Source organism: Emys orbicularis, chromosome 10, assembly GCF_028017835.1.
Source record: "Emys orbicularis isolate rEmyOrb1 chromosome 10, rEmyOrb1.hap1, whole genome shotgun sequence".
Lineage (NCBI taxonomy): Eukaryota > Metazoa > Chordata > Testudines > Emydidae > Emys > Emys orbicularis.
The window spans coordinates 48,188,153-48,208,485 of NC_088692.1; the positions used below are offsets into that span (position 1 = coordinate 48,188,153).

Genomic DNA, 20,333 nt, shown 5'->3' on the forward strand with positions numbered 1-20,333 from the left:
GGTAGGAGTCAACAGCCTTTCGCTGTGACAAATCACCACATGTCTATTTCTGTCCCATCAGGAAGTTCCATCCCAGTGCACACGGGATCATTCAGTGCCTCAGTTTTCCTAGCTTCATAATGGGGCTAACAAGACTGACAATCTTCACTGGGGTCTGGAAGGTGTGGGTAATGTTTGTAAAGGGACTGGAAGAGGAAATGCCCGAACTCAGTAACATGACACTGTCTGGGCAGTGATTGGTGGAAATCCCTCGCCAGGGGTTCCATAAGGTGCAGACAGTTCCCACACAGTTGTATGTCCCTGTCGCCCCCAGGGCATTCTATTAGTGACCATGATTGCGGGAAATTAACCCACCGTCTGCCTGTATCCACAGACACAGAGGAGCAGAAGGCGGCCCAAAAACAAGACCCGGCGCCACAAACCCTGGCTGCAGGAACGGGCAGGCACTGCAGCACTTTCTGTGCTGAGCCTCCTGATCCAGGTAGGCCCATGCCCAGTATTGAGTGCCAGGAATAAAGCGGGGGAAAGCAGCCACAGTGACAGCCAAACCCCAGTGCTGAGAGGGCAAGAAGAGACTCCACCCAGGCTCTGTGCTCTGCTGTGCACATAAGCCACTGCCCTGTGCTCCACCTTACACGCCAGCCTCCGTGCCATCCCACGCTGGGCTAAAGCCCTGCTGCCACAGGGCAGCACTGGAATCATCACCGGGCAGCCTGGGTGCCAGTAAAGGGGGAACTGACCCACCAGGCAGCTCCCTCTACCAGCTCAGCTCCCCAGTGGCTCTTCATAAGAATATAAGAATGGCCATGCTGGGTCAGACCAATGGTCCATCTAGCCCGGTACCCTGTCTTCTGACAGTGGCCAATGCCAGGTGCTTCAGAGGAATGAACAGAACAGAGCAATTATCAAGGGGTCCATCATCCCCTGTCATCCAGTTCCAACTTCTGGCCATCAGAGGTTTAGGGACACCCAGAGCATGGGATTGCATCCCTGACCATCTTGGCTAATAGCCATTAATGGACCTATCCTCCTTGAATTTATCTAGTTCTTTTTAAATCCAATTATACTTTTGGCCTTCACAACATCCCCTGGCAATGAGTTTCACAGGTTGATTGTGCATTGTGTGAAGAAATACTTCCCTTTGTTTGTTTTAAATCCACTGCCTATTAATTTCATTGGCTGACCCCTGGTTCATGTGTTCTGTCAAGGGGTAAATAACACTTCCCTAGTCATTTTATGATATTATCGGTCTTATTATCTATCCCTTTCCTAATGATTCCCAACATTCTGTTAGCTCTTTTGACTGCCGCTGCACATTGAGTGGATGTTTACGGAGAGCTATCCACAATGACTCCAAGATCTCGTTCTTGAGTGGTAACAGCTAATTTAGACCCCGTCATTTTGTATGTGGGATTATGTTTTCCAATGTGCATTACTTTGCACTCATCGACACTGAATTTCATCCGCCATTTTGTTGCCCAGTCACCCAGTTTAGTGAGATCTCTTTGTAACTCTTTGCAGTCTACCTGGGACTTAACTATGGTGAGTAATTTTGTATCATCCACAGATTTTGCCACCTCACCATTTTACCCCTGAACAGCAAAGGCCCCAGTACAGATCTTTGGGGACCCCACTATTTACCTCATTGTGAAAACTGAAAATATATTCTTACCCTGTCTTTTAACCAGCTACAGTCCATGAGAGGACCTTCCCTCTAATCCCATGACTGCTTAAGAGCAACCTTAGTTTCCTTCTGTTCATTTTAGGCACCAAGCGAAAGGCCTATTCGTCACCCAGGGGACAGCTCGCCCCAATCAGCAAGGAGGAGGAAATGCCAAGGAAGACCACAGTGAGTGAGGAGAGAGCGGGAAATCCACAGCACACTGGGGAAGTGCCCATGGCACAGATGGTACAAGGTTCCCTCCATCACCAACTCAGCCTGGACTCCCGCCCCCTACTGCCTTTCCCACGACACACTGACCCTCTAAGGCTCTGACCCCCTTTCCTCATCTCTTGCTCCCAGATTCACTGCCATTCTCTGGCCCTAGAGAACATGCTCTGACCCCCCCCTTGCCAGGGCAGGTGTTGCAGACAGGAGGAGAGAGGCGACTCCATTCCCAGCACCTGGCTCTGCTTTCTTTCTTCTTTGCTGGCTGGGCTGCATTAGGGAACCAGGGAGAGAAATAATCCTGAGCTTCACCTCTCCCCAGAGTGTCCCGCGCACTCAGCTCTCCCTGGGCCCGGGGCAGGGTTAGCTGTTAGCCCAGCCTATACCTGCGGAGAGCAAGGCTCCGGGAGGGGAAGTGGCTGGCCCAAGGCCAGAAAGCAGGAGTATACATCCCTGGTACACTCTGGAAGTGACCATTGTAGGAGGTGAGCAGGCAGAGACAATGGGCCAGATCCTTGGCCCCTGGTAAGGCCCCATGAAGGGACATTAAGCTCTCCCTTCCAAGCTCCTGCGTGGTTTCCTCAGCCCAGCACGGGGGCAGGGAGGAGCCCTTGGATGCTGTCTCCCCATCCCTGACCTGTCTGCGTGGGTCTCTAGACTGTCAGCCCTTCAGGACAGACATTGTCTCTGGCTGCGTTGTGCTGCACCCAGTGCAACAGGGTCTGATCCTGACTGGAGCCTCTGGGCGCTGCCATAACATCAGTAGTGATAAGTAATCAGGGCAGGCCCCGCTCTTCCAAACCGGGCCCCGCCATCCCTGCCATCCTCTCAGCACACACCACCCCAGCTGGCGCCAGGTACAACTATCCTGTTGAACCAACCATAAGTGATACTAGGCTAGTGCAAACCAAGGGGTCAAATGCCCCTCCCAGAGAAGGGAGAGTCCGGCACCAGCTGGAAGCTGCTCTCCACCAGGGCCATAACTTTATTCCTTCCAAGTCTGGGTTGTGGTAACCCAGCTGCTGATGGAGACTCTACACATTGGGGCTTGTCTGCCTGACACATCATCGCCATGTCCTGTGTCTCTTCTCTTGCACAGGGCCTTGCTTGCGTGAGGGACATGGATGAGGCTGCCCTGAGGAAGGACATTGGCACCCTCTTCCCAGCACTCCACTCCATGGTAAGAGATGCTGGGATCACTCAGGCAAAATCCTGGGGCCTGTTGGCTTAAACTGGGTAGGCTGTGGGAAGAGCTGTCCCTGCCTCATCCTGTTCCTATTGGGGGATGGATCCTGGAGAACTCTCCTTTGGTTTCTTTTCCTCCCACTCACCCCACCCCCTTTGACCGGGAACATCAGCATCCCGCACCTTGTTCCAACGCTCCACATCTTCGGTTCTTGACCCGTCAAACTCTGCTTCTACATGAGCCATGGCCCCCGAAGCCTCGGCGTCACTCATAGACTGATCCAGCTTGCTGGCCTGTTCTTTAGATGGGAATTAGAATCTGCCTCTCCACCCTCACCCCTTCACTCTGCCATCCGAGGGCTTGGCCTGAGAGACACTTCATCTAGTTTGCCTTTGCTGGTGTTGCTTTCTTCCCTTAGGTGTGTCATCTCCCGAGAGAGCACCTGGAGGAGCGGAGAGAGGCCCTGGACTCTCTGGTCCATCTGGGTAAGAAACCCATTCACCTTTCCCAGAGAAGGAGATTTCCCAGAGTCTGCAGAATTTCAGAGCCCAGGCATAGAACTATATTCCCTTCCCCTTTATGATTCACCCACCCCATTCTGATTCACTCCTCTTCCTGCAGCTCGCTTGTTCCTGGTGGAGCTGCTTGTGTTCCTGTTCAGGAGGCTGAACAAGGACGAGGAAGAGGAGACCTGTGCCAGTCTCTTCATTCTGGACCGGATAGTCCGATCCAACAGTAAGTGACCCCACAGCGAGGCCTCGTCTTTTGATGTCTTATGGCCTCTTGTGCAATTAGCAGCGCTTAGCACTGGGCCTCATTGGGGTCATTTATACCTGTCTGCAGTAGATAATCCAAGTCCTGCAGCCCCTCAGCCGATGCTGCGGCAATGAGAGAGGACAGTCACTGCTGGAACTGCAAGCGTGGGCAGATGCAGCTGGTTACCCATGGGGGTAACCTGCCTGGAGGTTCATGTAGGGACATTGAGGTTGCTCTAAGGTTCCTGAGATCTCAGGTCCCTGCACACCCCGGTTTAACATCAGCCCTGCCGAGCCGTGTGTCTGTGTCTCTTACAGTTTCCGAAATGACGCACAATACCGAGAAGCTGTTCATAGCCCTGGGGCCAGTCCTGCAGAGCACAAGCATACGGGTGAGTCTGGAACCATGGCCAACGCGGCCAAAGCTAGTGAATGTCTGCCTGCCAGTGCAGAGCCTGCCGGGACCCTGTGCATCGAAACACATGACCCATCAGTGCTCCATAGTGTAGGGCAGAAGGTGGGGGAGAGAATCCCTGCAGGGCTCCGGCTGCATTGTCATCTCTGGGCTGCCTAGCAGTATTTCACCAAACCCCCCGCTGAGAAAGGATCCCAGCCTGGACTGGGAGGGGACAAGGTCCCTCCACACTGTGTGCAAATCATTTCTGTTTCTGTCTGGGTCTGGCAGGTCAGAGAAGCCCTTGCTTATTTTATAAGGACAATGGGGGCGCATGGGCTCTTGGAGAAATCTGCCTCAAGACCCTTAATTGACTTCTTGGTGCGTCAGTGCATCCTGACCCTCGACAGCACGGTAAGAATCCGCAGAGACCTTAGTGACGGGAGTCCGTGAACAGGGCAGAACATGGGGTCAAGGGATAGGGAAGGGGGGCAGCTGCAGATGGGGAGGGGCAGGCGATGGGCAGCAAATAGGACTTGGGAAGCAGATGAAACTGGGGACGGCACCCTCCGTCTACTGATGGAAGATGATGACAAATAGAAGACAGTGTTTTTTCCTCCCAGCCCATTCTCTCTGATCCCTCTCCCAGCTGCCATCCGGGCTCTGTCCCTCGCGCAGGGAGGGCAGGACCCCTGGCTTCCTCCTTCTCTCGCCTCACTGTGATCATCCACCTTAGGAGACTAAGCCATGATGGATCTGGTTTTCACCAGGCAGAGGGGTGGAGCCTAGAACTGGCTCCACACAGACCCTGGGCTGCTTATGGCACAGTCACAGCCAGGGTTGCGCCTTTTCTCTTCAAGCCCCATTTTCACCCCCTGCCATGCCCACTAGAGTTACCGTGCCACGGAGGTCTCCACCGAATCTAAATCTCCCTGGTGTCTCCCTTACTTCTCACCCTCAGGAGGAAGCAGACGGGAGGCGCACCATGGAGCTCGAGGTCCGCCAGCTCTGCTCCAGCACCCTGCAGTCCCTGGCTGACTCGCCCAGAATGGCCAATGTAAGTGACCCTGCCCCTCTCCATTGGACACAGGCCTCTCTGGGTCTGAACTTTTCGATGAGACAGGCCCCAACCAGACTTATTTATCTGAGCCTCCCCGCTCCAGAACATCATGGGGTTGGGTAAAATGGACCCTGGATCCGAGCCAGACCTGGGTCTTTGGAACAGGGAACACTCACCGGCTGAGTGCCCCTGCACGCCAGCGTTTGGTGTCACAGGGGCTCTTCCGCTCGAGTATCCCCTGTGGTCAGTCATGCTGGTTCTGCAGCTTCCATAGCTCAGTCCCTCTTCATTGGTCCTTCTGTTAACTTTTCCCTGGCTGTTACAGGGTGGGGTCTATACAGCCCATCACATTCTTGTTTTGCAAAAGCCAACCCTAGCCCAGGAGTTCCTGCCTCTCACCCACACTACCCTGGTGCCTACGGGAGAGTCCACTGAGCTGGGAGACACTACATCCAAATCTCATCTCTGCTGACTATTGCTTAGGTTTCCACACACTGCACAGACCTGATTACTGACCCAGGCGTCAGAACGCAAGCCTAAGCAGTCAAGTATTAGCCAGCCCCCTTCCCACACTGAACAAATTAACAGCGAGGTTGCGCACGGTAACTTCAGGCAGAGCTGAGACTAGAAGCCACATTTCTAATAAGGCAGACCCAAGTATTGTGCACTCAGCTACACTGTCTTTCAGATTGAGCATGCCCAATATACGTGCCGTAGTTACTACAGGTGGGGATAGACCCCCGGGGATTCCTGATCTCCACTGTTCTATACTGTCTAGCAAAGAGTTGTGTAACCCTCTGGCACAGTGTGTGTTAAGTCCCCCTCTTGTCCACACAGCAGACAGCAATTGCGTCTGTGCTTCAAGTGGCGCAGGTCTGTGTGGGGATATGAAGGTCAGAGCTCAAACCTCCCTGAGCGCCTGTCATGGTTTCACTTGATAGTATTGGGTTTCCTAGTCTCTTCTTTATTTATCAAGCTGGTGTATTGCGTTCCTGCCGTGAGAACACAGCCTTTCCCAGTGGGACTGGAGTTAGGAAATACTGTGCTGTCAATGATGATGCTACACTCAACAAAAGGCGGGGGGTCAGTCATGTGTCACTTGATTTGATGCTGGAGGCAGACACTGATAGGTGTGAAGGGGGAGGGGGTGGGGATCGCTGCATGGTTCAGGCTGGGTAGAGAGGTCTGGCTGGTGGTGGTGAGGCCAGGGGTCCTGTCTAGTGTAGGAAAGAGAGCGCTGGTGCAGGAAGAGGCTATTTCCGTATTGAGATGGCTTTTCTCTGCTCTGCAGGTTTTATGGCCTGGGCTGCTCCTTCAACTGAGCCCAGCAGCCCATGGGCCAGCCCTGCCTCTCCTCCTGCAGACCTCGGTCGAGGTGGTAAAGAGGATGCAGGAGGAAGGCAGGCTGCCCTTGGCCAGGAGGTGTGGCAAGGTGAACAGAGGTGAGTCCCAGTATTTTATCCATCCGCTCTTAGTCCTTCTGTAGCGAGAGGCGTCTGCCCCCAGGTGAGGGTGGGGATCAGCTCTTGGCTCTGGTTCCGGCTCACTGCAAGGACACAGCCAGCCGTCAAGGGCACAGGTAGAGCTCAGAGATGAATGCAAAAGATCCCTCCAGAGCCTGATGGGATGCCCCCCCTTTCTGTTCACAGGGTGTCGGTCAAGCCCCAAGTCCACTCTACCCCAGGAGCTGCTGGCTCGGCTGCTGGTGAGTAACCCGCAGCCAGGAGGTTCCTTATGCTCAGTGGGAAGGGGCCGCTCCTGGAGCTGGCATGCAGTGTGTGGTGGCTCTTCTCCCCGCAGCCCCCAGAGGAGCTGGCTCGTCACATTCCTCGCGTTCATTGCACATCGACCCAGCGCCTCTCGGCATTTAACAGAACCAGCGAGCTCTCTGAGCCAGCCACCTTCCTGGCTCCCCGATCCTGGGGCTGGACCAGGTCCCCCAGCACCAGTTAGTGCAGCCCTCGGACGGCTCCAATAGAAGGCAGCTGGAATGAGCCCTTAGGGACTGTTGTGCAGGCCCCCTTCTGCCCCCTGGCCTCCAGCATCCTCCCTTACCAAGGGGCAGCTGGGGATTCCCTTTATGGCCCAGCTGCCTCTTTTGGGCTGCTTCAAGCTCCCCTTGTGCTGCTCTAACCTAGGCCAAGGATCTGACCCAGCAGCTGCCTGACGGCCTCTGGATAATCCTGTCTCCCTTCATCTGAGCTAGAGCCAGCCCAGGAGTGAGAGGATGGAAGGAGCCAATAGCTGGTCCATGGAGTGTCCCTGATCAACTGAAATATCCATCTCAATCCTGTCCTGGTTGTCAGCTCCACCTCCCTGCTGTCTCCTTCCCTCCATCACTGAGCTCTCCCCCTGCACCTGTAGGGAGCTCCTTCTCACACTGCCTCGCAAGGGAGGTGTACAGCCACCTCTGACTCTTTGTCCGCCAGGTGCTCGGTGCGTCTTCGTTTATGACGGTGCAGGTCAGAAGGGCAGCCATGTTCCTCCTCTTCCAGCTCATGAGCATGTTCCAGGCCGGGTCGGGCTGGTTCTGGAATAGCTACAAGACGGAAATGCTCCTCTATGTGGAAGGTGAGGAGGGAGTGTCTCCCCTTGCAAGAGCAAAGGGAGGGGACACCGTGATGCTGGGCTCAGAGAGGGAGAGGCCAGGGCCTCCCTCTGAATCCAGTATAATATGATGCTGTGACCTTGGAATCAGAGAGGATCACGTCAGGATCATATCCCTTGGTTCATCTAGCCCAGCCCCCCATGCCTAGACAGGAAGGATCCTTTCCAGGACCGTATCTAACCTTCATTCGACATCTCACACCCTGGGGAAGGATCTTGGCAAGCAGAACTCCTGGGTATTTCACATCAAGGGGTTTGGGTCTGAGGAGCATTGTTGTCCATCAGCAATTTTCAAAGAGCCATGGGTCCCCTCGGGGCCCGTGAGTCGGCAGCTCCTCCCCACCCCCTGCCAAACAAGAGCCAAGTTGAAGGCTGCTCCTCAGTAGAAGGGTCTAAACACAAAGGAAACTGACCTGCCCATCTCTTCCAGATCACAAGACCTGCTTCTGCCAGAGGGAGTGGGAGCAGCAGCTGCTGCAGGTAAGGGTCAGAGAAATGGAGGGCTGGAAAGGAACTCAAGAGGTCATCTAGTCCAGCCCCCTCCACGCTGAGGCAGGATTAAGAGGCCCCTCAGCAGCACTACATTGTGGGACAGAGGAAGCAGCTGAGTCCAGCAGATGCAATTGGAGAAGCACCAGGGGCAGCTCACAAGGATTCAGAAGCATTAGGAGAGACGTGGGGGGTGACAGTGCACGCTCCCTCTTCCCCTCCCCTCCCAGCTGTGGTGGGTTCCTGGCTGGAGCTATTGAGAGGACCAGTTTCTTGGCCCCTCTCGGTTCTAACTGGCTCTTCTTTCCCTGGCAGTTCCTGGAAGACCTTCTCTTCTTCATCTCGGACCACACCTGGCTGGGCTGTTTCATCACTAGTATCAGGCGCCAGCTGGCCCACGGTGATAAGCGGCCCGGTGACAAGGTCAGTGTCCTGGAAGGAATTGGGGTTCAGTGCCTAGTTCAGAACAGCAGTCGCTAACCAGGGGCAGCTTGGGGTCAGTGAAGCAGACAACTATACCCAGTGGGCTCTGTGCATGCCAGGCTGTGCCCAATGCATCCAGCATGATGGTGTCTCTTTCGCAGAGCTTTCTCTACAAGTGCTGGGGCACCGTGCTGATGTTTTTTCCAGCAGAGAGCATCAAGCCCCAGCTATGGCTTCTGGTGGAGATGGTCGATTTCCGAGAAGAAGAGGAAAGAGAGGTGAGGTCTTTGCTCCTCCACTGTCAAGTGATCCCTCATTCTTTGTCAATCCCCTGATGCTACATGTGTATGTTCTGCCTTGGACAAGGTCCAGTGGATTGAAAAGATCTTCCTTATACCCATGCCCATGGCAATGACTTGGAGAGCCCATCCTGGCCCCTTGGCTTGTTGCTCAGCATTCCCAACCTCCATCTTTCTGTCTCTCAGGGATTCGCCCAAGCACTTGGGCTGTGTGCCAGGCAACAGCTATACGAGGTTTTCGCCATCCTGGAGCACTGGGAAGAGTTTGTCAGCAGGGTGCAGCTCCAGCCTTCTGCCGGTGGCTCTCTGGAGGTACGGTCCTACCTAGCATCTCTGCTCTTTCATCCATCCCTTCACCAGCCTTTGCAGGTAAAGGGACCTGCCAGGGAGGACCCTGCTTCCCAGAAGCCTGTTCAGCGAAGAGCTGAATTTCCAAGCAGTGGCTCAGCCTCCGTGGAGGGAGCCCTTTCCTTACTCCTCTGTGGAGTTGCAATCTCAGCACAATGGGGTGGATCCAGGGGGGAAGGTGGGTCCTGTTGTCTAAGCTCTCCAGGGTATCTCCTGGGGAGCTCAGACATGCTCCACGCAGCCCCATAAACAAGGCTCAGAGAGGGCCCAAAAGACACTGCCATGCCATCAGCTCCAGCTGACACATTTCTCAGCAGAACAGACCCTTGGTCTTCCCCTGAACTGGGCTATTTCACAGACCTTCCTGGCAGACTCACCAGGGCTGGCATGTCTGACATTAACCTGCGTCCCCCCTCTCCCCGCACCACCACCACCACCTTCCCAGTAATGCTCTGGGCCAGTGCAATCCACTGTAGTCCCAGTGACACCTCTGGAGCTAGGCTGAATTAAAGCAGCTGCTAGTGCGTCCCCTTCGGCTGCCGGGTCACCTCAACCACCCAATCCTGGGGAGCTGGGAAGGGCCTTGGAGTCCAGGCAATTCAGCTCAGCAGAGTAGCTTTTGGTGGCTAAGCCGGCTGGATGAAAAATCCTCCCCTGGCCCCAGTTGTAAGTTAGGAGCAGCTGGAGGCCATCCCTTCTCCTCACTCTTTCCTTTGCAATTCTCAGGAGCCAGCTTCCATCGAGCAGCTGAGAAGCCTCCTGCTCCTCACCTATGGGCACGTGGTCCACTCACACCCCACGGATCTCATCCTAGAGACCATAGGCTTCAATATCCTGGCTCCCATGCGACACCACTATTTTCTGAGCCCACACGTAAGTCAGAGCCCTCCCCTGACCGCCCACACAGCACCTACCCGGACTATGCACAGCAGCACAGAGCTATGTCTTTGCATAAACTCAGCTCAGAGGGCTGGCCCTTTGCCCCAGGAGGGACAGGAGACATGGGAACAGCACCACTCTCTGTGACTGCCCCATCTCAATTAGCTTCTCTGATTCCAGGCCCATGGAAGCTAATGGAAGGACTCCCATCTGGGCCTTGTTAGAGTGTAACTGAGCATCACTTGGTGCTATTGTCCCAGAGACAACTGTACCCTGTTTGGTACCTCTAGGCTTGTGCTGCACTCAGGGATCAGAAGATAAAGATTTAGGGCCTGTTTCCCCACACACTGCAGTCGATGGTGTAGCTGGGCACAAAAGGCGCACGGAGGGATTCAGGCCCCTAGCCCGGTTGACAGGCTCTGGTGCTGAAGGGGGATTTTTGAGATAACTCTAGGTTGTTTTCTTGCCATCGGAGGTTTGAGGCCGACGTTCAGTCCTACCCTGGTTACGATGCCCATATGCGCGTCCCAGCGAAAAGGAGAGGGGATGCTACTTTGGTTTAGCTGAATGTTCTCCTTGGAGAACGGATGCCTTGGTAGGGAGAGCCCAGCCAACTGCAGAGAGCAGCAGATTCCTGTCCCAGATCAGACAATTACGACCTGATTGTCAGGGGAGCTGAGCAGCCCCAGGGCCCACTGACAGCTCTGGGAACTGCAAGTGCTCAGCACCTCTGGGAATCAGCCCGTTCCTTGCATTCATCTCCAGAGATATTCCCCTAGGCCAGGGGTTCTCAAACTGGGGGTCGGGACCCCTCCGGGGGTCACGAGGTCATTACATGGGGTGTCGCGAGTTGTCAACCTCCACCCCAAACCCCGCTTGCCTCCAGCACTTATAATGGTGTTAAATACATTAGAGAGGGTGTTTAATTTATTAGGGGGGTCACACCCAGAGGCTTGCTGTGTGAAAGGGGTCATCAGTAAAAATAGTTGGAGACCCACAGCCCTAGGGAATGCAAAGATGTTCCACTCGGCAAACCAGGTCCTTTCCCTTAGGGCGTGAGGGCAATCCCGCCTAGGACAGCAGCTCCCTTGTAGAGACTCGCCCTGTAGCCTTGTGTCTCAGCTCTCTATTGCCTGTGGCTGTTTCCTCATTGTTCTCTCCCCTCCTGCCTGTGAGCCCAGGACCCACTGGTGAGATCTGCTTTTCTGAGAAGCCTCGCGCGGGTGGGTGAAGCTGTCACGCAAGTGAGCAGGATTCCCTTGGTGAGCCAGGACACATACACCGTGCTGTCCCCCCTGCTGGTGAGTGAGCACGCTGGGGTCCTGGGAGGGGTCCCGAGGGCAGATGCACATGCCACAGTCTCTGGCGTTTAAAGGCCATGTGCTGCGTTTGCGACCCGGTGCCCAGGGTTCTACATTGTGCACTGCAAACCCAGTGCTGATGCCAGATTCTTCTGGTGCGATTGCAGCCCAAGGAATGAAATGACACTATTTTCCATTAGCGGATTCATGCTGCTTACACCTGGGACCATTCCCCATCCCACTTCTGAGGGATCTGCCCGGCACCCAGCAAGCGCCCTGGGGATTAACTCCAAGGGTTTTCAGTCCGGGACATGATCCTGAGGCGTTAACAGGCGCAGCCCTCCCTTGGTTTGCAGGAAAATATTTGACCTTAGCTGTTCAGGACTCTAATGCTCCCCGTCACAAAATCGCCTCTGCCCAGATCCCCCTTCCCTGCTCCGTGGCAGATGCTGAAGTTTCCAGATGTGCCGTCAGGAATGGCGAAATAGGGGCTCTGGTGAATGTCTCCTCCATTCTGGCCACATGGCCGCTCCCAGGCCATCTTCCCAGCTCCGTGCCCCAGTGCACTGCACGCTGGGGCTGAGGGTCGGTGGGGGCGTCAACCAGCGTTTGGAGATTCCATGTCTTGCTGAGGAACCGGGCTCCCCCAAATTCTTTTGCCTTTGACTCTCTGCTTTGTGCTGCAGGAGATGCTCAGAGTCAAGGACCGGGCCCGGCTGCAGAGCCCCGATCACCAGCATGCCCTGCTGGCCATCTCATACATAGGGTACGTCCCTGGGGCCTGACTCAGCTGTGGAGCCCAGCAGCCGGGGAGGGGCAGATGGAGGGAGAGGAAGTGGGGGAGGGACGAGCTGCAATAAGAACCGGAGGATGTTTCTCCCTGGTGGCTCACTAACGGGCCATACCCTCCTCGGCCTCCGGGTCACTTTATCCAGCCCCCATCTCTGCGTATTGCCTGGTAAGAGGGAGCCCCTCCCGTCAGCATGAAGTGCTGTGAATGGGTGCAGCCGCAGAGCAGGGCCCAGGATCAGCCCCGGAGAGCAGCTTCCCCAGCAGAGCCCCTGCCGGGCCCAGGGGGCATAGGCATCTCCAGACAGGACCATTCCCTAGGCGGTGGCTCTGCTGGAAATGCCCCCTGGAGCTCTGCTGCTAAGGGAGGGAGCTGTCCCTCGAGCCATCAAACTCAACCTGACTCATGCCAGGACCTGTCTCCGTTCTAATGGCCCCGTCTGCTCCGTTCCTTCCAATCAGGAAATTTGAGCCTCGCCTGTCTAAGGAACAGGAGGCTGAGACCATCAGCACTTGTATCACCAGTGCCATGATTCAGCGCCCAGCCCTGGCGAAGCTGAGAGGGACTGAGGTGGCAAAAAGCTCCGCTATCCAGGCAGAGGTTAGTGAGGCATGGACAAAACTGCAGCTTCCACCTGCCTCCTTGGCTGGGAAACTCAGCCACCCCCCTGGCTGAGTAGCTGGACCCTGGCCCGATGCAGAGAGCTGCGTGTCCAGCCAAATCCAGCCCCTCGGTTTATTTTCCAAAGGGCTGGTGACAAGTGGCTACGCAGTTAACTCTGCAGTGGGGTTGGCAGGGAGAACAGCTGTAGAGGTGAGTGTCTGTGAGACTGTACAGAATTACCCTGGATTCTTGGCACAGAGAGCTAGAAGCTACCCCCCGTTTACACCAGCTGAGGCTCTGGCCCAGAGCGTTAAATAGCATTTGGTGCAGAGGGAGCAAAGCATGGATTCGGGACAGCCACACGGCCAGGCCATGACTCTCCCTGCCACAGAAACAGAGATTGGCTGGAGCGGGATGAACAGCTCAGCCCTTGGGGAGCCAGCGGGGTGTTGGGGGGCAGCTGGGGCCCCTCCAGAGCGGGAGGAAGGAGGCCTTCCCTCCAGAGCCCAGCTCAGTACATGTGTTGGGGAGCCCAGGTGGGAGGAAGGATTCTTTGGGGTAGGGCAGCCCGTGGTCCAGGTGAGACCCATGTCTATGTGCAGGGGGATCAATATCACCTGGGTAAAGGGACCCCGAATACCAACACCTGGCTCCAGACCGGGGGATCCACTCGTCCCCCTGCCTCGTGCACCCCACCTCCCTTGCGATTTACTTCCCTGCTTCTCTCTGCTCCAGTCTCTCCAAGAACTGCCCTGGGAGGGCCTGGATCTTGTGCTGCAGACATTCCTGGAGCAGCACCTGACCCCCACCACGCTACTGCATCTCTTTCTGGTATGATAGGGAGGGGGGAGGGGCCCATTCGCACTGGCCATCTGGGGATGGGCCGGCTGGTCAGGTTCTACCCGAACCACAAGAGGGAAGGCTCCAGTTGATCCCGAGGGGGCTGAGCAGGCCTCCCAGCTGCTGTGAACTAGCCAGTCCCCATGGGGCATACACCCAACCCTGGGATCCAGCAAGACAATCCTAGTCCTGCTCCAGGGGTGTCACTTTGGCCTCCTACATTTGGCCTGGAGCCCCTGTTCCCCTGAAGGAAACAGCCCCGAGACCCTACAGGATCAATGGGGAGAATCCTCAAAGCGCTGAGCCCAAGACCCTCAGACCTGTGCCAACGCCTCCCAGACAGGAGAGGAGCGCTGAGTTCCAGTGTCCGGAAGTGGAGGAGAAGAGGTTAAATGCTCCATGTCCTCTCCCTGCTGGGGTGGGAAGCAGGTTCTGGAGGTCGCCCCGGCATTGCTGCCGCTCACACGACTTTCTCCCTGCTCCCCAGCACTTGCAGCCATGGATCTGCTCTCCCCGGGCCCAGGAGAGGAGCCGAGCTGTGAGAGCCAGCGCCCGGCTCTTCATGTTCTACCGCTTCAAAGCCATCACCGAGGTGAGCAGCGCAGACCCTGCTGCCCCCCGCCCCCCCCCCAGCACTCACGGGAAGCGGGGGGGGGGGGGAATACAGACAGAGCTGGGCTCGTCCCGACCTATGTCCTCAATTTCTGTTTGGTGGCCCATTAGGACCTGAAACCCATGGCAGAGCAGGGCTACATGGCCGGGCTGCTGACAAGCCAGGCCTTCGATGCTCAGGAGGCCACCAGATACTGGGCATCTCAGGCTCTCTACTGGCTCTTCACGCCTTGCAAAGGTAAGATAGAGCGGAAGCAGTCGCCACTTCTCAGCCTTCACAGCCCCGGCCGTTACCTAGCGAGCAGGGCTGCAGAGAGAACATGGCGCCTTCATCGCAGCCCTGACCAGAGGGACACAGAGCAGAAGTGGGTTGGTACCTACCGGGCTGACCTGGCATCTGCCCTTCACCAGGTGCCTGGGACCATCTGGGACCTCCCCTGATCCCACCCCAGCCCCAACACACCTTCTACATCAGGGTGAAGGGTGGGCAGTTGGCCCAGAAGCCAGCTGAGAGCTCACCCTAGCTGGTCGTTCCCAGCTGCGGCCGGAGTCTGGCTCTTTGGCACCTCTGATCTGGCTCGAAGGGGAGGGGGAAGAATCCGGCCCCGAGAGCTCTGCCTGAGCACTGCTGGTTTCTTGTGCAGCTGTCGTGTACACCAAGACAGGGGCGGTGGTGAGCGTGCTGAGCAAGACGCAGGATGCCAGCTGCAGACAGAACCCTGTCCATGTTGCTATGGTGAGTAAAAGACTGTGGCTGGAGAGACAGACACACACATGGGAAAGGGGGGTTATTGTCTCCTTCCCTCGATGAGGAGCCGGCAGATGGAAATTCCTGGGTATGGGCTCCAGTGCCCACTCACATAGCCCTGGGCACAGGCTGCCAGTGCCTCTGTCCCCGTTCCCCGAAGAGCAAACCCACCTCCCCAGGCCGGGGCTCGCTGCTCACACTCGGCCTGTGCCTTTCCCTGCAGCTCATCGCGAAGCACCTGCAGTCGAGTGACCTCATGCCCTTCAGCTTCACCCTGCTGGTGGGCCTGCTGGAGAAGGAGGAGTGTGCAGACCAGCTGGCGGGCGTCATGGAGGCGGTGCTTGGAGAGCAAGAATCAGAGCTGCAGAGCCAAGTAATGGCTGGGCATTGGAGGCACCATGCTGACATCTCGGGCAGCTCCATCTTGCCCTGTGCCTAGAATTCCTGGGGCACGAGGGAGGATGTGGAGGGGAGACATCCCTTCTCACCATCATTGATCAATGGGACCCATCCTTGCCCTGTCTGCAAGGGGGCCGCTGGGCACGGCCCTGTAATGGTTTTCAGGCTTTGATCCCAGGAGTCTGGCTTGCCCAGCTCACTCCCTGGGAAATGTGCCCTATCTCCAGACCCATCCCCCAGCTGGGGGAACAGAGCCTGCGGTGGGGTCCCCCATGTCCACTGACTCTTTGCCCAGTGGGCATGGATTGACGTACAGGATGGAAATGCATCCCAGACGCTTAGATCCCACTCTGGTGCTGAAGGGGAGGTACAGCTGGGATATCCGGGGGGTGGGGTGTCACTGGGCAGCGGGATTGGGACCCTTAGTTCTACGGTGCTGGATCACGGGTGGGGGTTTCAAGGTACCGAACCCAGAACCCCCCTCGGCTCAGTCACTCGCTAGGAGAGTTTATCCATGGCCTCCGCCGGGCCATGTGACCGCTGCCTTGTTTCTGAGCCTGCCCAGTTCCTCCTGGCCCTTGCCTGCCACCCACCCACAGCGGGGGTAGGGTCTCAGCCCCTGCTTTGCCTCCGCAGGTGCAGGATCTCCAGGCGGCTCTTTCCTACACACTGAGCCCACCCCGGGGGGGGCGGCTGAGTGATGGGACGAGAGACATTCTCCACCTACTGGCCAGACAACACACCAAGACCGCGGTCAGCATCCTCCTGAAGATGCCCTGGCCTTACAAACGGTGAGCGCCGGCCCCAGGGAAAGGATAGAACACCCCCTCCGGCCTCCGAGCCCCCCCCTTAATGGGGTCACTCCACAGCACCACGGTTACATGCAGCACAGCCCCTCCCCTTGCACACAGGCCCCCAGGGAACAGCCCTGCCCCGGCATGCTGTCACCATTAGCCTCCCTGTCCCTTGGAGGGCTCCGTGTGCTCTGGGACCCCCGGCTCAGGGCTCCCCCAGCTGAGCTATTCCTAACACAGCTGTCACCCTCCCCCACTTCGTTCTGTGCACTGCTAACCAGTCCACCCCATCCCGGTTCGGCTGTGCAATGGCTTGGCTGGCTGGAGGCCAGAACAGTCTTCCAGCCCCCCCCCCATCACTACACAGACCAGGAGAGACCCCATGTGAGCAGGGTCACCCCCTCTGTCAGCATGGCCCCCCGCTCCCGGCAGGGCATCCCTCCAGGCTGAGGCAGGAGAGGGGCCAACCTAACTGCATTGCCCCCACAGACGCCCCTACACTGAGCATGTCCCCGCAGGGGCACCCCCTCCCCCCAGCTGGGAAATGCCCTCTCCCCCCTGGAATCCCAGCCTGGTATCTTCCCCATCACCGCACGCTTTTAGACGTCTCATCCCACCCCTAGAGGCTGGTCTTCTCCGATTCACCAGCCTGCCAGGTTCCCCTGGGCCAGCAGCGCCTTCCCTGCATCCTGCCCAGAGCCGACAAGCACAGAGCCCATTTTACAGCCTTCTCCAAACCCCCCACCCCAGAGCCATGGCGTGGCCAGAACTGGAGCCTTGTTCCTCCTGAACCCCCCACTCTCTGCCCCATGGGGAAGGAGCTCCTGCTCTCCTTGGCCGCAGCTCCCACTCTGTGCCCCCCCCCCCGCCCCCAGTTCAGGAGATCCAGCCCAGCACCTAGCCCTAGCCCCTCCCAAGGGTGGGCACCTCCTCACACCAGCCCCCACCCCTGAGCCCAGAGTCACTGCTTTCCCCCATGGGGGCTCTAACCCCAGCCCCTCTGGTTCCCATCAGGAGAAGGCAGCAAGGGAGGGAGGGGGCCCCCGAGCTGGGAGAAGTGAGTCTGGCCACGTCCACCCATCCCTTTCTGTGACACAGCGCCCCCTGGCAGTGCCCAGGCAGGAGGGTATGAACCCTTTAGGACTGGACAGTGCCTGAAGGGCCTTGAGGTCAGCCACCAGCAGGCTCAACCTGCTGCTTCTGGCCCGTCACCCCTCGGAGGGCATCATCCCCGGTGTGTACCAACTGGGCCCGTCCTCTGTGTGAATTCCTTACCTGCCGTCCCTCTGTCCGTCACAGCCACATCAAGGCCATCTGGAGATTCCTAGGTGCAGACCCCATGCTGACCAGGGAGGTACTGCACATCCTGCTTTACGACAGCCCGGAGAAGGGCCGGGCTAACCCTGGACAGACCCAGGACAGGAGCTGCCCCCAGCCAGCCCGGCTGCCCCCGGCGGTAAGTTCCCATCGCTGGCATTCAGCCCTCTTTCCCGGCTGCATTCTGCGCACGGCCACGGTCTTCTGACTGTATCTTTTCCCTTCCAGACCACATGCGGCCTGTGGGAGCTGATCGGGGCCTTGGGGCAAGCGGACACGCTGGAGGGACGCGAAGACGACCTGTTCGCCTCTTGCTTCCTCGCCATCGCCTGCCCCCCGGCACGGCACCTCTCGGGAGCCCAGCAGGACTTGCCCAGTGACACCAGTCCACGCAGGTAATGTGTGGGGCCGATGGATCCCAGCACCCACGCAGTGTCTGGGCTAGCCCCTAGGAGAGGGAAGCTTCCTGCTTGGACCTTCGTTGTCCAGGGACCCCCGACACCTTCGGGGGACCGAGGGTTCAGATCAGCCAGGCTTCTCGTGCTTAGGAGCGGGCAGAACTGCCCCCGGATACTCAGGGAGCCGGAGAGCTCCTCAGAGTGGGTAGCTCAGCAGGGTGATGAGGGAGCTGAGCCGGGGGCGGGGGGAGGGGGAGCAGAGCTGGGGAGCAGGGCAGAGTTGGCTGCTGTCTCTATTTACTGTCTACTTTGAAGGCTTTGGGACAGGCCCGGCCTGTCACTGAGCCACTTCACCCCTTTTCTGCAGTGGGCCCTGGGGGGCAGGGCTCAGGGCAGCAGGGCATTCAGGGTGGCACTGCATGTACTTTTCTCCCCAGGGTCAGTTTCCTGGGCGGGATGGGGGGGCAATTTTCACATCTTTGGAGGAGAGCGAAGGTCACATCTGCAGACACTCCCCCCTGCCCCCACAGTTGCGGGGGGAGAACCAAAGGCAGAAGTGGGGCAGCTTCTAGGCTCACCCCGATCCCTTCAGTACTGCAGCAAGGGAGTCCTGCCCCCCCCCCACCCCGCCCAGAGAGCAGGAATCCCCGCATCACCATCTCCTGCCTCCTTCTCTTCCCAGCATGGCCGTGCAGGCCCTGGCGCGGGTGCTGCGCCTCAGGGGCAGTCAGCCAGCTGTGGAACTAATGGACCAGGAGCGAGGCTGGCAGCTGCTGGAGGAGGCCCAGCCCGAGGGGTTCACTCTCCTTAGCAGGTGAGGACAGAGGCTGGAGGAGTCACGTTCTCGCTCTGGAGCCCAGTGGGGCAGAGATGGGAGGGGGTGGCCGGGACCGGGCCGGATTCCGGCATGTGCAGGGTTGTCATGCACACGTCAACACAAACTCTTGTTCTCTCCCAGGGCCATAGTGACCCACCCAAACCTGGCCCTGAAGAGCATCCCAAAGCTTCTCCTTCCCAGCCTCCAGGCCAGCCAGGAGGGCGAACGCATGGCCTGCACCGCCCTGTTCGCAGAGGTGAGCCTGGAAAACCGGGGGGAGGGTTAGCCAGGCCCAGAAGCTGATGGAACAGGGGGCCAATAGCTGGTCAGCCAATGAGAGATGGTCCTGGTGGTGTATTGCTTGTAAATTAATCCCTCTGCTGGGGGCTCTGTGGTGGGATTTGGGAGCACCCCACTGGAAGCAGAGGGAGCGCTCTGCCCTGCACATGTCACTTCTGTTAAGCTCAGCTGAAGCCAGCCCCTCGTGAACAGCAGTCAGTACGGATCTATGTCACCTCCTGGCCCCTGATCATACTCCCTTCCCCTTGCTCCTGCCGGACTAGGACCCACTGGCCTCGCCCAGCCCTCTCTGACAGCTCCTTTCGGTCCCTTTAGTTCCTCGGCAGCCCCCTGCTGATGGAGAATGAGCCCAAGGCGATGCGGAAGCAGGTTGTGAAGGCCATGCTGCAGCGGACAGAGGACAGCAACATCCACGTTCGAGGCAGAGCGCTGCACGGCCTCAGGAACGCAGTGACCGAGTTCCCGGACAAGGTGGGTCTGGAATGGCAGGAGACTAGGCAGAGAGGGCTGGGTAGGAAGCGCCTGGTTCCCCTTCTCCCCAGCCTGTAGCTCCTATGGAGCAGACTAGGCTGTAGGCTGACTTGCCCGGACTCTGGTTACACTCAGGCTGACAGAGCATTGCTCACCGAGAGGCGTCCAACCCCTTCTCTGCAGGTCAGGAAAAAGCGAGACCAGATCCTGGAGAGCTTTGTCCGCGCCGTGTGCGAATGCTGCGACCCCCACACCATTCTGGAAGCCATGGAAGGGCTCTGCTGGATGCTGCGGGACCCCAAGGCGCCTCTGAAGGCTCACGTCGCCGTCCCGCTGGCCCTGCAGGCGAGAACGTTCTTTGAGGATGTAAGTACCAAGCAGGGCAGGCCCCATGGCACTATAGGGCACCCCACAGGGGGAGATGCTCAGGACCTGCCCTCACGTGGAGGGGGCTCAGTGTCCGATGCAGGCACATTCCTGGATTTGTGAGGCAGCTCAGCTCCTCTGCTAGGGAAGGCAGGGATACAATCATTCTTGGGCCCTGGGCCCACAATTGTTCAGCAGCCCTGGGGCCCAGCAGGAAGGAGGGGAGTTTGCAGAGAATTGTCCTGTCAT

General features: G+C 57.7%; 1 protein-coding gene across 1 annotated transcript in view; it reads left to right on the forward strand.

The window, feature by feature from the left end:
- The window catches only part of LOC135885063 (maestro heat-like repeat-containing protein family member 1), a 36,546-nt gene that overhangs the window by 7,399 nt on the left and 8,814 nt on the right, over positions 1-20,333 (forward strand). The window contains exons 2-31 of the mRNA XM_065412698.1: positions 374-481; positions 1,767-1,849; positions 2,988-3,068; positions 3,493-3,559; positions 3,696-3,809; positions 4,148-4,221; positions 4,515-4,637; positions 5,185-5,280; positions 6,575-6,725; positions 6,933-6,988; positions 7,713-7,854; positions 8,321-8,370; positions 8,695-8,802; positions 8,964-9,080; positions 9,288-9,413; positions 10,176-10,322; positions 12,316-12,395; positions 12,881-13,019; positions 13,758-13,853; positions 14,350-14,454; positions 14,586-14,712; positions 15,119-15,210; positions 15,446-15,595; positions 16,258-16,412; positions 17,715-17,871; positions 17,961-18,127; positions 18,813-18,944; positions 19,089-19,203; positions 19,563-19,718; positions 19,902-20,084. Coding sequence (XP_065268770.1) covers positions 374-481; positions 1,767-1,849; positions 2,988-3,068; positions 3,493-3,559; positions 3,696-3,809; positions 4,148-4,221; positions 4,515-4,637; positions 5,185-5,280; positions 6,575-6,725; positions 6,933-6,988; positions 7,713-7,854; positions 8,321-8,370; positions 8,695-8,802; positions 8,964-9,080; positions 9,288-9,413; positions 10,176-10,322; positions 12,316-12,395; positions 12,881-13,019; positions 13,758-13,853; positions 14,350-14,454; positions 14,586-14,712; positions 15,119-15,210; positions 15,446-15,595; positions 16,258-16,412; positions 17,715-17,871; positions 17,961-18,127; positions 18,813-18,944; positions 19,089-19,203; positions 19,563-19,718; positions 19,902-20,084 — 3,497 coding nt within the window. The remainder of the gene's footprint in view (positions 1-373; positions 482-1,766; positions 1,850-2,987; positions 3,069-3,492; positions 3,560-3,695; positions 3,810-4,147; positions 4,222-4,514; positions 4,638-5,184; positions 5,281-6,574; positions 6,726-6,932; positions 6,989-7,712; positions 7,855-8,320; positions 8,371-8,694; positions 8,803-8,963; positions 9,081-9,287; positions 9,414-10,175; positions 10,323-12,315; positions 12,396-12,880; positions 13,020-13,757; positions 13,854-14,349; positions 14,455-14,585; positions 14,713-15,118; positions 15,211-15,445; positions 15,596-16,257; positions 16,413-17,714; positions 17,872-17,960; positions 18,128-18,812; positions 18,945-19,088; positions 19,204-19,562; positions 19,719-19,901; positions 20,085-20,333) is intronic.